Below are 15,594 nucleotides of genomic sequence, written 5' to 3' on the forward strand. Positions count from 1 at the left end.
CTTTAATATTTATATTTGAATCGCGCTCAGACCTTGGTTTATAAGGGAATTGTGGGCTACTGTGGTAGGAAGTGAGCAATGTTGCAATGGTTTTTGCAATAAGTGGTCCGGCTAGTTTCTCATTATATATAACCAGCACTTCTCAACCCTTCAAAAAAAAAAACAATAATCGTATCTCAAGTATAAATCTGCTTGAACTTACTCATCCTTTTTTCCATTCTTATTTCTTGTATTTCACGATCGTAATATTCTGGATACTCTTCTAATTCATCTAATTTTTTCAACATTTCTTCATCCACTTCATACACTTCACCTCTAACATTATGACCGCGACCGCATTTGTCCACCAAGAATGGAATATTAAATCGAGTACTTATAATCAGTGGATATCTTTCAAATAAAATAAGCACTTGTACGAATATATGGTAAGAATTAGGAGAAAATTTTTCAAAATAGGGCAAAATCGAACGCCAGGTCTATAAAAATTGTATAAAACTATTCAGGAGACGTACAAGGGGAGATAAATGCCTATTTTTTATACATTTATATATACAAGATTATATATTATATTTCAAATCAACTAAAAAGTGTTCAAATCAACTAAAAATTTTTTAAAACAAACAATAAGTGTTCAAATCAATTAAGAATTTTTCCAAATCAACTAAGAATTTTTCCAAATAAACTAAGAACTTTTCCAATTCAACTAAAAAGTGTTCAAATCAACTAAGAATTTTAGCAAATCAACTACGAATTTTTTCAAATCAACTAAAAATTTTTCCAACTCAACTAAAAAGTGTTCAAATCAACTAAGAATTTTTCCAAACCAACTAAGAATTTTTCCAAATCAACTAAAAAGTGTTCAAATCAACTAAGAATTTTTCCAAACCAACTAAAAAGTGTTCAACTGAAAAACGAATCATAAAAGCGGATTTAAATACAAACGTCCATACACACTACGGTAAGTCCATTTATAAAAATTAAATTCAGAACGAAAGTAAATAAATAATACATAAAAAGCTTTTATTTAGATTCATCGAAATATATTGAAAAATATTTTTTTTATTTTACATATATATAAACTTATGTACAGATCGGCTTTGTTGCCTTTCTGAATGTAGAAAATTCTTCATTAATTTCTATGTTCACATCGTCACTTATTTTAACTTATGGAATTGATTCTTGTTTGTGGTGGTTCCCGCGCTAGCAATTATCTGGATGATACGATACACAAACTCTTTAAAAAAGTTATCCCGTCAGCTGAAGGCGGTTACTGTTATATCCGTTTTATGTGTACTTTTTACACGTATTGAATTCTTTTTCTAAATGATTTATACACTTCGTTTTTAGAACATGTTTATTTGAATTATACCATACTTCAATTTTATAATATGGTATCTGTGCAAAAGTATAAGCATGTTTTTCCGGAGAGAAATTACACACTAATCAAAATACATGAGAAATTCAATATCGATACGGGCAAGCCTAACTTGGGGTGACCAATCTTAAAATCCAAATATGAAACTAGCTAAATGTACTCCTTTTGATAACCACTGATGAGATTTAAAAATGGGCCCGTGTCAACGAAATTTTCAAGAGTTATGGAAAAGATCGTTGAAAAAATTCGGATAATCGAAAAAATTATTCTTAGCTATCAGCTGTTGTTTGATTTAATGATCTTCTTGATGAACAGAATTCCTCTATTTGATGAACGTCCAAAAGGACACTTGCGTGCAGCGTGTGAAACATGGGCAATATTGAATAAAATTCGCACTCGGTTTTCCGAGTGAGGCCAGATTTTAATTGTTAACAATGAACGATGCTCTCTACCGCTCCAAGCTAGATGGCTACATCCCACAATTGTATGTCACCGATAAGAAGTCTCAAATTTGAACTCAATCGACTGGAAGAGAATACAACTTTTATTAGAATAATCGGGCAGTTTATATTATTTATTTTTAAGCTTATCGTACTCTTTTCTCGGCGAGATCGTATTCTCCACCGGCAAACTGATGAGACTAACGGAAAGGAAGTTGTCTGGTTGCATCTTAGTCACGCTACTATGCATTAGGTCAAGTCCGTGCAGATGAAAAAAAAAACAGAAGAAAGTCAGCTCAAAAATTAGAAAATGACCCTAACAGTTTTAAGGCTTAAGAGATTACACGAATGCCAGAAGGCAAAATTTTTAAATTGAAAACCGACTGTGTACCTCCAACACATAATGCACATATATTTCGCAACCCCTTCAGCCTTTGTCGTCTCAAATTGTATTTAAAATAAATCGAATTTTTCAGAATTTATCCTCTTTTTCGAAAAGCAGCTGTGTACTTTCAATTGAATTAACAATTGTTAGAAATGATTTTTTTTTTTGTAGTTACCTAGGGTCTGTCATCTTTACAGATCCTACAAAATGATGTGATTGGATTAGTACTGCCTAATTTATGAAGCTCAGAAAAATGCCACGAACTTTTTGACTGCATTCTTGTATAATGCATATAAAATAATTAGAAAATAAAATCTAATCTGTTACAGATTCAACGGAATTTACAAGAAAAACTTTTGTGGAACAGTTCGTGTGCTATACACACATTTTATTTATTTCATATTTGTAAAATTTTTATTATTTATAAATTGGTTTCATTTTATACAATGATGCCAAGTTTTTGCTTTATGAAGAAAGGCATCCATGAAATTACCCATTGTAAACAAAAAACACGTATTAAATCCCATTCTCCAGTAAAGGTTTCATCGTTGAAAATCATAAAAAATTTGCTTTGAAGCCACGTTTTGTAGTGAAGTGAAGAAATTCTACAAAAATTGGGAGAACAAAATTTGTTAGATGCTATCAGTGATCATCATTTACTTGACAAAGATAAGCCTGAGGAAAATGATTTTTTATATGACATTTCCTTCCACTTGTCTTAGAGTATCATTAATATAACCTTCTACTTCTTGTATAGATTTCAAACTATGTTCACTACGTGTCAGCAGTTCGTTAATAAAATAACTGTGCAAAACTTTCGCCTTTAGAAGATCTCGGTTCGCTCTCATCAAAAGCAATTCTAGCTCATTACCAAGATAGGGACCCATTTTAAGATCGGCAGCCATTTTTAGTAGCTGACATTTACGTTGACGGAATTCAACAATCTTTTCCAAATTGGAACGACGTCGCTTTTCCAACTCAATAATTAGGAACCGAGGATCAAGCTCTTCATTTAATAATTCTGGCAGTTCGGAACGCAATTTTTGCCCAAAATCTCTTATACGAGAAAGTTTTTCTTGGATATCCTTAATTAGTTGGCGGCGTACAGCCCCGCGTTCAGAGTAGCTTAAATTAACCGCACACATGGCTCCGATATCTAAAATATGATACAAATCAAAAATTCTTTGTGAATGTTAATATTAAATTTTTATTATATCGCACCCAAGACATATTCGTCCTTTTTATCATTTAAATGCAAATGATTTGCAATTTTTAATAGCTTTCGGGCTTTTTCAACTTGCTCATGATCAGGTAAGGGAATTTCTTTGCAATTCATAGATTTCAAGTGTTGAACATCATCGTCACAAGCATAAGAAACATAAACAGCACCACCGAAAACGCCATCACAAACAAGCACATGAAAAGGAGTCCGACCAGCGAAGCGAAGTGATTGCCGTTCCGGAAAGCGATTCCGACAGTAAGTCTTTTTGGGCTGGGCATATATATATATGTTTTCTTAAGAAACGGGGAAAGTGTGCAGCTTTCTATTTAGGGGTTTCCTTCCCGAAAAAGGGAGATAAATTCTGATGAAAAATTAAGAGCGATATAATTTTTTTTGTTGCATTTCATTGAATCGATTTGGTATGCTAAGCATTTATCTCCCTTGCACTGCGCGCTATTCGAAGGATTGACGATAAATCATCGGTTTTTTATTTACTCTCTTTTTCAGACCCATAACTATGGTAAAGGATGAGTGTAATCACGAATTTGTTTCTTTCCTTAATTTGGAATTGAAAAGCGTTCAGTCACAATATGGCTTTGTTTGGTTGCGGCAATTAAAATAGTTCTTGTTATTTCAGGTTCTGATTGCGTGGAAGTGCCACTGGACACAAATGAAAATCGTAAGAGTAGGAGCAGAGATCCGGTGGCCCCGCCACCTCCTCAATTATCTAAGTACGCCGAATATGAAAAGGAACGCCTAAAGAGGAAAAGGGAACATTCCAGACAGCGCTTAGACAGGGACACAAAAGAATACGAAGATCGCAATGAACGCGAACATTCAAACAAATACGATGATTATGAAGAGGAACGGGAGAGAGCCAAACGTTATCATGATTATCACTCAGACCATCGGAGTGAACGTGAGGTGAGAGAATACGAGTATGAACAACATGAAGAAAAGCGTTCAAAACGATCTAGACGTGAATAGCATGCAATTGCCAATGTGTTCACGTTGAAAAGATGTCCTCGAATACATGATAAAATAACTATGGTTCCTACAATGTCAGCAATTGGGTTTAAATGCTCTATCGGAAGTTCAAAGCGGTCGTTTACAAATTATTCCAAGTAAATATGAAGTGGAATGGCAACGTTGGTTAGAAGACTGTCATGATTGGTGTATATTAAGGCAGCTATGGTGAGGTCATCAAATTCCAGCATACAAAGCGATAACGCTAAAGAAGTATTGGTGGCCGCCCACGACGAGCAAGAGGCTCTAATGAAAGCTTTAGAGTTGTTAAAAAGCATCGATATTTCTATAACACGTGATCAGGATGTTCTGGATACTTGGTTTTCTTCTGCTCTATTACCGCTTTCAGTGTCAGGTTGGCCTAATAAGGAAATTAAAGGATATTATCCTTTGGACCTTATAGAAACTGGCCATGATATTTTCTTCTTTTGGGTAGCACGCATGGTTATGCTAGGATTGATATTTACTGGGCAAACACCTTTCCAAAAAATCTTGCTAAATGGTATTGTTTGCGATGCTCACGGTCGAAAAATATCCAAAAGTTTAGGTAATATAATAACGCCGCAACAAGTAGTAAAAGGAGCCTCTCTGCAGGTAAATGTTAAGATAAGCACAAGTTTCAAGTACTGCTTGACATTTAATTTTATATCAGAATTCGCAAAAAGAAATAGAAGCCTCAGACAAGGCGGGTATCTTGAACGACCTTGAAACTCAAAAATCATTAATAAGCGTGCATCGAATGTACCCGAGTGGTATACCAGAATGCGGTACGGACGCTCTTCGTTTCACTTTGTGCAGCCATAATATTAAAAATCACTTTATTAACTTTGACGTCACCGAATGTTATACGAACAAAAAGTTTTTGAACAAAATATGGCAAGCGGCGCGTTTTATTGCCGCGGCGGCTGAGAGTCTAGAGATATCCGCGAAAGTATTTGAAGACTTCAATGAATCGCTTCTATGCAAGTGGGATTTATGGATATTAAGCCGCTTGGCACATACTCTTCAGCAATGTAGAGAAAATTTTGAAAATTGTAATCTGCACTTTGCGACAGCGGGATTAAAAAAATTTTTTTACAATGAATTATGTGATGTTTATTTGGTAGGTTTGGTTTATTTAGAGCAAATAGAAAAAAAATGAAGAAAAAGGGATCAAATCTGATATATAAATATTTTTTTTTTTTTGTGTAGGAAACTACCAAAAATAATATTAAACTGAAGTCCCCCGAGGGCTATGTGCAATGTTCTATTCTCTGCATATGCCTTCGTTCCGCCTTACAAGACTTGCAGCTATTTACACCTTTTATATGCGAAGAACTCTTAAAATATATACCTCAACCTATTACTGTGGACGTATGTAAATTTTATAATTCAACTTTGGAAGCAGAAATCGAGGCAATTTTAGAGGTGTGCGAGCAGATAAGACAGCTAAAGAGTCGCAGTCAAATCTCACGTAAACATGAACCATATCTTAGACTATATGCCCATTCATTGAAAGCTTTAAGCATATTGCAACCACATCTCAGTGAAATTAAGGCGCTGACGCTAACAGCTAAGGTATTCTCGTAGAACAACATCTCTTCGTCACCCATCACATTGCGTTAGTAAATTTCCTGTAAATTAACACGAACGACGCGTTCAGAGTGCTTTGCCTAGTCCTAGAAGACATTGGTAAAAAATAATAGAACATTTTGTTTTACCTCGGTTGGCGGGGCGGCTGGGGGTTTCAGGTAACCTGTTCATATAGCAATCTCTATAATAAACAGTATTTTCGCTATTTTATAAGAATGCTCTAACCATATCTAATATCTCACCATTTACTTGTGATCAAAAATGTGCTACTTATGTGACATTTCATCAAAAACGTAATTAGTACAACATTAACGCGTCGCCGACTCGGTTAGTCTCACTCCTCTTATGCTATCATTATTTAAGTTATTTTATAATATAATAAAAGAAATTATTATAATTAAAGAAAATAGTTGAATCAATATTTCTTTTATTTAACCCAATTGAAAATTTTTAAATTTATCATAATTATAAAAGCCCGCGCGTACTTGTCGACCTCCGAAGAAACGGCCGTTCAGATCAACAACAGCTATAAATGGGAAAAGTTTTTAAAGTTGAAATTGGTTGGCTTGATAATAAAAAACTAACCCTTAATTGCGCTTTCAATGCGTTTAAATTCTACAAAAATTTTCACGGCATCTTCGGGCGCTGTGCCGAAGGCCTCGTGAATAATAACGTTAGCCACTTCACCATATTTTGTATTGCATTCATCTTTAACTTCAGGTTCAAGGTCTTCATCAACATCGCCAGGGCCGACCATATTCTTTTTTGTTTAGCAAAGTATATAAAAAAAAGCATATATATATATATATATACATGTATATGTATATACATAAAGATTCATATAATGATAATAAAACATTCATAAATTCTTGCGTTTAAATTTAACAAAATGCAAACGTTAACTTATCTTACCCTTAGCAAAACCACTTTACTGGGATCCTTCATAATTTCCGTGATGCTGGGTTCTGTATTGGTTGATTCTGTTGTTGCCATGTTTGCTTGTGGTGTTGCGGACCCTGCTGAAACTGAAACTGCAGCCGGTGGGGGAGGCAAGAATACATCACGTTCATGTATTATGCGACCACCACGCTTAGAGGTCTTTTCCACTTGCAATGCCATGGACATACCCTGCTCCTGTTTACCCAGCCCTTGGCCATCTTTAAAACCATATTTAGCCATAATTTTGGCAGCCACGGAACTGGCAGAATAGGGTATGGTTACATTCGAGGAACTGTCACCGCTATCGTTAGCTATTGAAATTTCTTGCAGCGATGCTGGTGGAGCTATAGCCACCCCTCCTTTGCTCGCCACCGAGCCCGGCGCCGGTGGGCTATAACGTTCTTCTTCACTAATACGTTGACCGAAACCACTAAATTTAACAGGGGGTGAATTATGAGTATTACGGCTTCGACTGCTGCGTTTGCTGCTACCGCGATCGTCTCGCCGACTGCGATCCTTTTCTTTAGCGCTTTGTTGCTTGTCTTTCAATTTTTCATATTCATTTGGCCATAAGGGATCATATTCATCTACGAAATCCCAATCCTCTGTTTTCACGTTCTCCAGAGATGGCACTAAATGGGCATTTATCACCGGTTTTGTATCGGCGGGTTTAACCAAAACTGTTTCTTCTACATTCTGAGTTTTTTTGGCTTTCAAATTTACCACGGGAGTCATCAACTAATAAAATCACATTAAAAAAAATGTAATAATGCTTCGTACACATAGAATACCCACCGCCGGTTTCTTGGGCATTTCTTTAGGTTTCGGTAATTGGGCTTTTTTAATAGCCAATTGCGTTTGCAACATTTTAATGCCTGAAGAAGACCATCCATCAATTTGTGAGGCTTTTGGTTTTGTATCAATATCGTCGTATAAATCCATGACTATGCTTTTTATTCCCTCTCTTTTTTGAGATACCGACGCCAAATATACTAAGCCAATTCTTAAACAGAAATGACTAGCTTAACTACCTCAGCTTATTTTGGGTGTTGCTAACTTTAACAATCAAGGCCTAAATCAGGGAGGGGCTGCTTTTCCCTCAAAGGAGGCAATTTTTCTATCATGTCACAACAGGTTGAATGAATTAATAAGCAGATAAAAATTGGAGCACGTACACTTTTATTATTTCAACGGAATGTTTTTAATCAGATATGTTGTGAAAAAAATTTTAATTTGCTATAATTTAGAGAATATAAAGTCCCTTTCCTTCTGATGATAAATTAATTTAAATTTGGCAGTAAATATCAACTGTATACATAATATGATTTTTACTTTTATGTCGGAACATTTTTACAAAGTACTTTTTCACGCACGATGCCTAGTGAAAAATTATTTCTTTTTTTAAAATTCGCTTTATTTCGTCAATTATTCGTTTTAGTAATTCAACGTTTTCCCCTGTTTCCATCGGTTAAGATATTTACAATTTTGTTCCACTTTACATTTTGTTTTTGCCAAACTTCTCGAACCTTAAAAAAATCTTCGCTGGTGGTGGTAATTTTCATTGCAAACAATTTCTCGATAACTTCAAATCGATCATTTGTTCTTCGAAGAAAAATTTATTGTTGACTCGTATCAGTAATATTACTTGATTCGGCTAAAAACAGTGCGTAATACGTATAGCATTGCAGTTTTAATTGGTCACGCAAATTATTTGGAGTATTAGCAATACGTCGGATAGTTCTTCGTGAGAAACTGAATCTTTTTCAAACGGCATTTTATTATTACGAACTAATAATCTCGCAATATCTGACAAGCTTTCCTTAAAAAATTCTTCATCAGGAAATCATTTGTATATTTATGTAATTAGCTTTTGCCAATGTTCTATTTGTGCTTGACAGGCACAAGGTATTTTGTTGCTTATTTGAGCAACTTTTAGTTTTTCTGTTTCCTTCCTCTGTTCTGGTGGAAAAAGCTTACATTTGTCAAATTCATTTCTTCATTTATCATTAAAAATGCGGCATCCTGAATCTATTTTGCTCATTTTATGGGCTAACGGCCATTATAAAACACTTGCACTTGTACAGCTGAGTACGTAGTGAACCCACTACAATCAATTTGCAGCATTGCTATGCGTGCCATAGGTGGGAAAATTAAATTGTTTGAAATTTTACATGCAGCGGAATCGACAACGTGGCGCCACATTAGGCCTGGGGAGTATCACTGCCTGCTTTTAATTACGTTAACTACAACGTAAACGTTTTCAAAAATCTCTTTATTTGAAAGAAACATATTTTTAATAGTTTTATGCTGATCTAGTGGCTTAAAAATCTTCAAAACGATTTGAAACAAACGATGAAACGAAAATAAATTATTCTTGGGGCTTTTTGATGCATATACGCATATGATACATATACGCATATGATACACCGCAACGTGTATACACTTAAAAGCACAAAACACTTTATGTTTTCGTCTTGTAAACATTTGGTACAGTGTGACCGCCAACTTCAAATTTATACAATGCACATATAATATATGTGCGAATAAATGCTGTAAATATTTCGGTAAAATTCTTATTTAATTAAAAAATACATTATACAAAGTATCATCACTATCTAAGGACTTGTGCCTCTTATTGGCGGGTTTGCAGATGTCCTCATGGTAGAAACTTCTTGGTTTCGAAAAGAAATAGTCTTCTATCCATGTTCGTACGACTTCAGCTTTGCTGAATAGACAGAAGGAGACACATCTGGTGAATACGTCGCAATTTGCAGATATTCCAGGCTCAAGTTGAAGATCCCTTTATGGATTGCTTTTACTGGAGATAGACGGAGGTAAGCGAATTTTCAACGTTTTGCGGCAAAAAGCTTTGGCACGAAGTCTCGCAAACCACTTCCTACCTGCTTACTACCTTACTACGTTTTCGTTTCAAGATAAATAATTTTCGTAGGGTCACCGACATTTTTTTCCGGTTTAACTCAGTTTAACACCGGAAACATTGCAGTGCTCTTCACCGGTCGGTGTTATTACATTCGCAAATTTGGACTTTGCTGTAAGCAAAGTGTGTTTAATAAGTAGCGGGTTATACTGAGCGATAGCTTATGGACACGCGGCTTATACTTTACATATACCAATGCCTAAGGTTTTCAAAATTTCGGAAAAAATAGGTAACCATAGTAGGCAATAAAGTCACTTTTTTATATTCGTGATAAAATTTCAAAAATGATGCAGTATTTTTATGCAAAGACATATTTTCTAAGAGAGCTGCTGTATTGAAGAATGCACAAATTGTCAATAGATACGGCCCAAATTTAGCAAAATTAATTTACCTGTCGAAGGTTTTATTTTTCAATTGAGTCCGTCATAAAAAATTACAACTTAGACTTTGCCTGGAGGTTGCTTTCCATAAGATATTATAGGATCTAAAATGAGACCCATCTGATTCAAATTCCTTATAATTAATTTTGTGCTAAATTGCTACTAAGGACCAATTTTCATCCTAAAACAATAAAAATTTGATTTTTTTGCTTATTTTTCATTACATGCGGTGAGACACAAAAAATAGATTTACGTAGTTTAATTTCGGTAAGATTAATTTTCATGTGAAGTCTTTTTCGCAGGAACCGTTATATGCCAGAGTTTCCCCAAAAATTTTCCTATCTAATCCTAGTTACGCTAAAATACGTTAATGTACCAAGTTTCATTAAAACAAAGCAAATAAAACCAAAATTTGAAAATGTAACAAATATGTTTATTTGTTTTAATTGGACATTTTTCAATTTTTTCTATTATTGTTCTTCTTAATTCCCTAATTAATTCAAATTGTCTCACCTTTCCCTCCACCATCTCTTCATCGCATAACAGTTCTCAAAATATTGCAAATATCTTTTTTTTACGTTATGCAATTCTATTTAGCTTTAATCATTGCACCACCTGACTTAAGCGCTATTCACAATTCTGTTCAGAATGGCGATCTTACATATATATGGTCCGCATTATGGCCAGGTTGCCTTTGGACATTCGATTAACTAGTTTGATTATTTTGAGCTACATATATAGTGTCTTGGACGATAAGATTGTTATGGATAAAAGCTTAAAATTGATTTAATGCAGTTCAAATCGTTTTAATATGCTTTTTAGCTGCCGGTTTAAGTGTACGTTCCGTATGAAAATTGCAAAGTGTATTACAACAAAACGATTTAAAAGCTTACCTGCAGAGACTTGTGTGGGCTGATAACTCTGGTTCAGATTTGTTTGCTGTTTTAAGGGTTTGTAGGGTAGGATTATTTTCAAATGTTTGGCATATTCTTACTTCTACTACTCACTTAGCTTAAACACTTTTTTTTTTAAGGAAAATTGCTATACTTCGCAAAAAAGTTCAAAGATAAATGTTTTCTGGACATATAAGCCACAAATCTATTGGCTTAGTCCATCTCCATTTAACATACCAAAAAAAAAAAAAAGAAAAGATATTTATGAGTGTAGTTTATAATAAAATAAGTATTCTTTTTTTAGATTTGGACTTCCATGCATGAACACAATAGCTTAAGTATACTATACGACCAGAAAAGTATACTATACGACCAGAAAGTATACTATACGACCAGAAAAGTATACTATACGACCAGTCATTTCTTAAGCTTAAGACCTTCTTTCTTAAGCTTAAGAAATTAAGACCTTCTTTCTTAAGCTTAAGAAATGACTGGGCTCAACGATTTGTTATTAATTTACGCTCTATTAAGGCAATGTATTTGTTGACGCAAGAGATTCATGCACTTTGATACTTTTTAATTTTTTTTCCAACGTGTTCATTCGATGGAAACCGAGAAATCGATTGTACTAAAAATAACCATAGCAGGAGCATTTTATCCCAATCACTTCACAGGTTTTAATCTGAACAGCATGGATCGCGAACGTGGCGTTTGTCACACTTTGTGCGGTAATAATTCCTGCAGTATAGTGTACTTTGCAAACCTCAGTACTCAACATATCGGACAATTGTATATGCGTTCCATTAAAGCATTATTTAAGGGCGTTTTACCTAAAGACATTGAGGTGCGTTGTCAACCAGGCTCTGAACGAGTGTTTGTTACATTTACTAAAGATCCAGAATGTGATTGTGAAGATGTAAAAAAAAGGCTTTTGGTACGAGCTCGTGTGAAACCGGACGTTTATAAGGCAATAAGAATGCCCATGTCTTCTCCGCTTCGTTTATATTCAATCAATGTTTATCTCTAAAACATAATTTTTGCCAGAGTTTGCAACACTGGTCTTACATCACTATGAACAATTCAACAATCTACAAATATACTTAAAATGATAAAGGCCTTAGCATACAATTCTCAATAATGTGTTAAGTTAATCAGATAGTTAAAAAATTTTAGAAAATTAGATAAGATGTATCTTGATCACGAACGCATTTGCAACAAATTTATTGTAAAAAAATGAACAATTCCATTCTACAGCAGCCGTGACTATTTATAGATGATAAATGATATCGCGTATCATTGATCCCATGACAGACGGAATACTTTTCATTCAAAACGTTTTATTATAAAAGAAAACACAACAACAAACATACGTCCAACACTTTGTGAATTTTTTTAATGGAATGTTTATTTTAATTTCCTAAAAAAAAAAAATAAATAAGTATTTAAACCTATGTCGACAGAGCCATTTCGCAAGCATCTTCGCTGCAAGTAGCGTATGCCTTGAATTAGAAACATACGCGTATTTCTTCTTGATTTCCACTTTATTCACTTTTTGTGTTCATTTTTCATAATGAAATTTCCTCTTTTTTAATGCTAAGATAAAATTTCGCTTATTCAAAAGGAGTAAAATCTTCCTTGTTCTTAAAGACATATTGTTGAAATTTCTGCCGTTGTTGAGATTTACTCTAGACTAGTGTTGCTAATGAAAAATGGAATTCATCTACAAATTTTCATTTCCTTATCGAAAATTCTATCTTCGATTTTCTGTAACTTTAAAAATAAATAGTGCAGAATGAAAGCGCAGTCTGCACTTGTGCCAGCTAGTGGCATCCCAATTACATATTATGATTTGGGATACGCTGCTTTTAAAAACTTCCTTTTCTAGAAATTTACGCGTAGTAACGTGAAAAGTTTCATGCGGCCTTAAGAATACAGCACCGTGAATCATTTTATTATTGTTTTCTGAAGTCCAAAGACGTTCGATGTATGCAATGCTTGGGATTTTATTTTCATTGTGCTTAAAATACACGAAATCGCCGGCGGAGAACACCTTTTGATTGATGATCATGCTTTCACCGTGCATAGCAGCCGTGTCAACATCTTCCTTGTCTTCTTGATCTTAATCAGGCTCCTCTTGCGGTAATTTTTGTTGCTTCATAATTTCTATTTCAGATATCATTTTATCTAAACTATAATTCAGGGCGGCCGAGCTCAAGGTATCTGCGCGAATTTCACTGCGTTTCTTGATAAAGAAACTCTGCAACTCTGTGGAATCTTCGAAAACGTCAGAATCTGTGCGACAAACGACGAGCACGTTCTAAACAAGCAAATACATCTTCCTCAAAGACGTCTAACCGTTTGTAAACACCTTTATCCAGCCTACGTTTGACTAAATCCAAAGATATAGTCGTTTGATTTTCAAGGTCAGCTGTCTGACGCATTAGCCACTGGCACATACCAATCATCGTTGTCGATTGTAGAATGGCCAAACCCACATCACCACTGTTGAAATTTGTTGGCAATACCAAGAAGCTTTTAGTAACTAAACCAATGTATATAACGGATATGACGTCAGTCCATAAAGCGAAAGCACGGTTGCTGGAGAGAAATAAAAACCAAGCTGATGTGTTCGAATTTTGATACCCATTAAATTCGTTCTCTAGAGCCTTCTCAGCTTCCAGAGCCTTTATAGTGGTTAAGCCTTGAAAAGTCTGATTGGTTAACGAGTAAACGGCGCTACGTGCTGGAAATTGAATGCAAACAGAACATGTAATAAGTAAAGTTTAAGTAAAATTAAAAAATGCAACGCACAAATTGAGTCCAAGCGTTTAACACTACGACTAGTACACACATAAAGATTCGTACAGTTTTTTTGTTATTCATACATATTTCTTGGAAGTAATCATTGCTTTTTAGTATCTGAACGTATAAGCTACAAGTCTTATTACCTTCGTCCACCCTAACTCAACGCCAAAAGCAAATAAAAAATATTTTTTTTCAATACAATTCAACAGAAGACATGCCGGTTTTTACTTCCTCACTTAATGGCCTCAACTGGGAGACATCTAGTGAAACGTCCGCAGCATCGTCAAAATATCCGGAATTCTGGATTTCCGGATTTTGCAAATTATAGTGCACACAAATGTCGCGAAGAACTGCACGAACATTGCAAATTTTCCCATCCTTGGATTTTATTGTTTTCCACTCTTCAATGAAAATACGCCATCGCCCTTGAAAAATATAGAGTCTTAATTTGCATTAAATATCAGGAATATTCAATCATCTTTTTTGTACAACGTGAGCATTTTATTGTAGAGATTAAGTGATTACGATATATGAATAACGCGATAAGTGTAGTAGAAGGCAGGCTTTTATTAAAAATTGTAAAGTATATCTCGATTACTGACATACCATGATGTTGCTTAGCCAATCACCGTTTGAAATTGTTTCTTTATATTATACTTTCTCTTCCTTTTTTACCGTTAAAAAACGGTATTTGGATTGGTTGCTTATGTTTTGCCACTAGTTTGTTGTTGTTGTGTAGTTCATGAATTTATTTAATAATAATTAATAAACTTTACTTTTGCTCTACATCATTGTGTGTTAATTTGTTTCATAATTTATGGGTAATGAGCAAAAACCCACAAATTATTTATTAATTAGAAAATGAAGCTGCATGTCAATAACGCATATCAAGCAGACATACAAACGGACAGGCATGACTTAACCGGTAGCAGAAATGGTAGCGTGTTCGGAGCTTTCTTTTTTGGTGTTGCAAACGTTATGACAAAATAAAAGATTCCTTCAAATCATCATTGGGCTCAAGTTATCAAAAAAAGGAATCGATTGAATCATAACATTTTCTATGGAATATTTTACATTATCGTTTTCTATTTTCACTACATAATTCTCGCCTAGACTACTCTGAACTTTCTCAACACTTTCTATTTTTTCTTCTAGTCATAAACAGACCAATGATCAAAAGTCAAACTTTCCAAGCAGTGCAGAAAAACAATAACTTATATTTATTGCACACCTGCATTTATATTGGCGTCATTACAACTCCAAATATGTGTGCCGTCATATTATTTTATTAAGAACAGAAAACATACAAGTTATTGTAATCAGTAGTAATTTTAATAATTATTATTTGAAAATAATTTGTGAATAAAATTGTAGTCGGCGGAAGTGCTTTCAATACATATGTTAGTTGTAAATATATTATACAAATTTTTTTCCCCTCTAGTTAATATTATTATACTTTTTCAAAACATAAAAATTTAATTAAATATTAGTTAATTAGTTACTAGTTTGATATACAAAAGTCATAAAAAAAAATATATATATATATATAAAAATTTACTAGAGATGTAGAGACATGATGGCTTAAAAGAAACTCAAAATGTCAATGTGCCTTTCCTTTT

The 15,594-nt window shown here is 34.2% G+C and overlaps 3 protein-coding genes across 3 annotated transcripts; 1 reads left to right on the forward strand and 2 right to left on the reverse strand.

Moving 5' to 3' along the window:
- Positions 1-2,681: 2,681 nt before the first annotated feature.
- Positions 2,682-3,935, reverse strand: LOC119641884 (augmin complex subunit dgt2-like). The gene is made up of 3 exons (XM_038040773.1): positions 3,918-3,935; positions 3,422-3,692; positions 2,682-3,356 (listed from the first exon to the last, which is right to left on the reverse strand). Exons 1-3 carry the CDS (start codon positions 3,933-3,935, stop codon positions 2,893-2,895), a joined length of 753 nt encoding a protein of 250 aa, XP_037896701.1. The 3' UTR covers positions 2,682-2,892.
- On the forward strand, positions 3,586-6,342 carry LOC119641905 (valine--tRNA ligase-like). Its single transcript, XM_038040806.1, has 5 exons — positions 3,586-3,677; positions 3,930-3,942; positions 4,060-5,042; positions 5,101-5,550; positions 5,640-6,342. Exons 3-5 carry the CDS (start codon positions 4,614-4,616, stop codon positions 6,015-6,017), a joined length of 1,257 nt encoding a protein of 418 aa, XP_037896734.1. The 5' UTR covers positions 3,586-3,677; positions 3,930-3,942; positions 4,060-4,613; the 3' UTR covers positions 6,018-6,342.
- Positions 6,343-6,434: 92 nt separating this feature from the next.
- LOC119641901 (splicing factor 45) lies at positions 6,435-8,481 on the reverse strand. Its single transcript, XM_038040789.1, has 4 exons — positions 7,755-8,481; positions 6,933-7,697; positions 6,606-6,780; positions 6,435-6,546 (listed from the first exon to the last, which is right to left on the reverse strand). The coding sequence occupies exons 1-4, from the start codon at positions 7,899-7,901 to the stop codon at positions 6,452-6,454; spliced, it is 1,182 nt and encodes a 393-aa protein (XP_037896717.1). The 5' UTR covers positions 7,902-8,481; the 3' UTR covers positions 6,435-6,451.
- Between the last annotated feature and the right edge of the window lie 7,113 nt (positions 8,482-15,594).

Source organism: Glossina fuscipes, unplaced genomic scaffold (assembly GCF_014805625.2).
Source record: "Glossina fuscipes isolate IAEA_lab_2018 unplaced genomic scaffold, Yale_Gfus_2 188, whole genome shotgun sequence".
Lineage (NCBI taxonomy): Eukaryota > Metazoa > Arthropoda > Insecta > Diptera > Glossinidae > Glossina > Glossina fuscipes.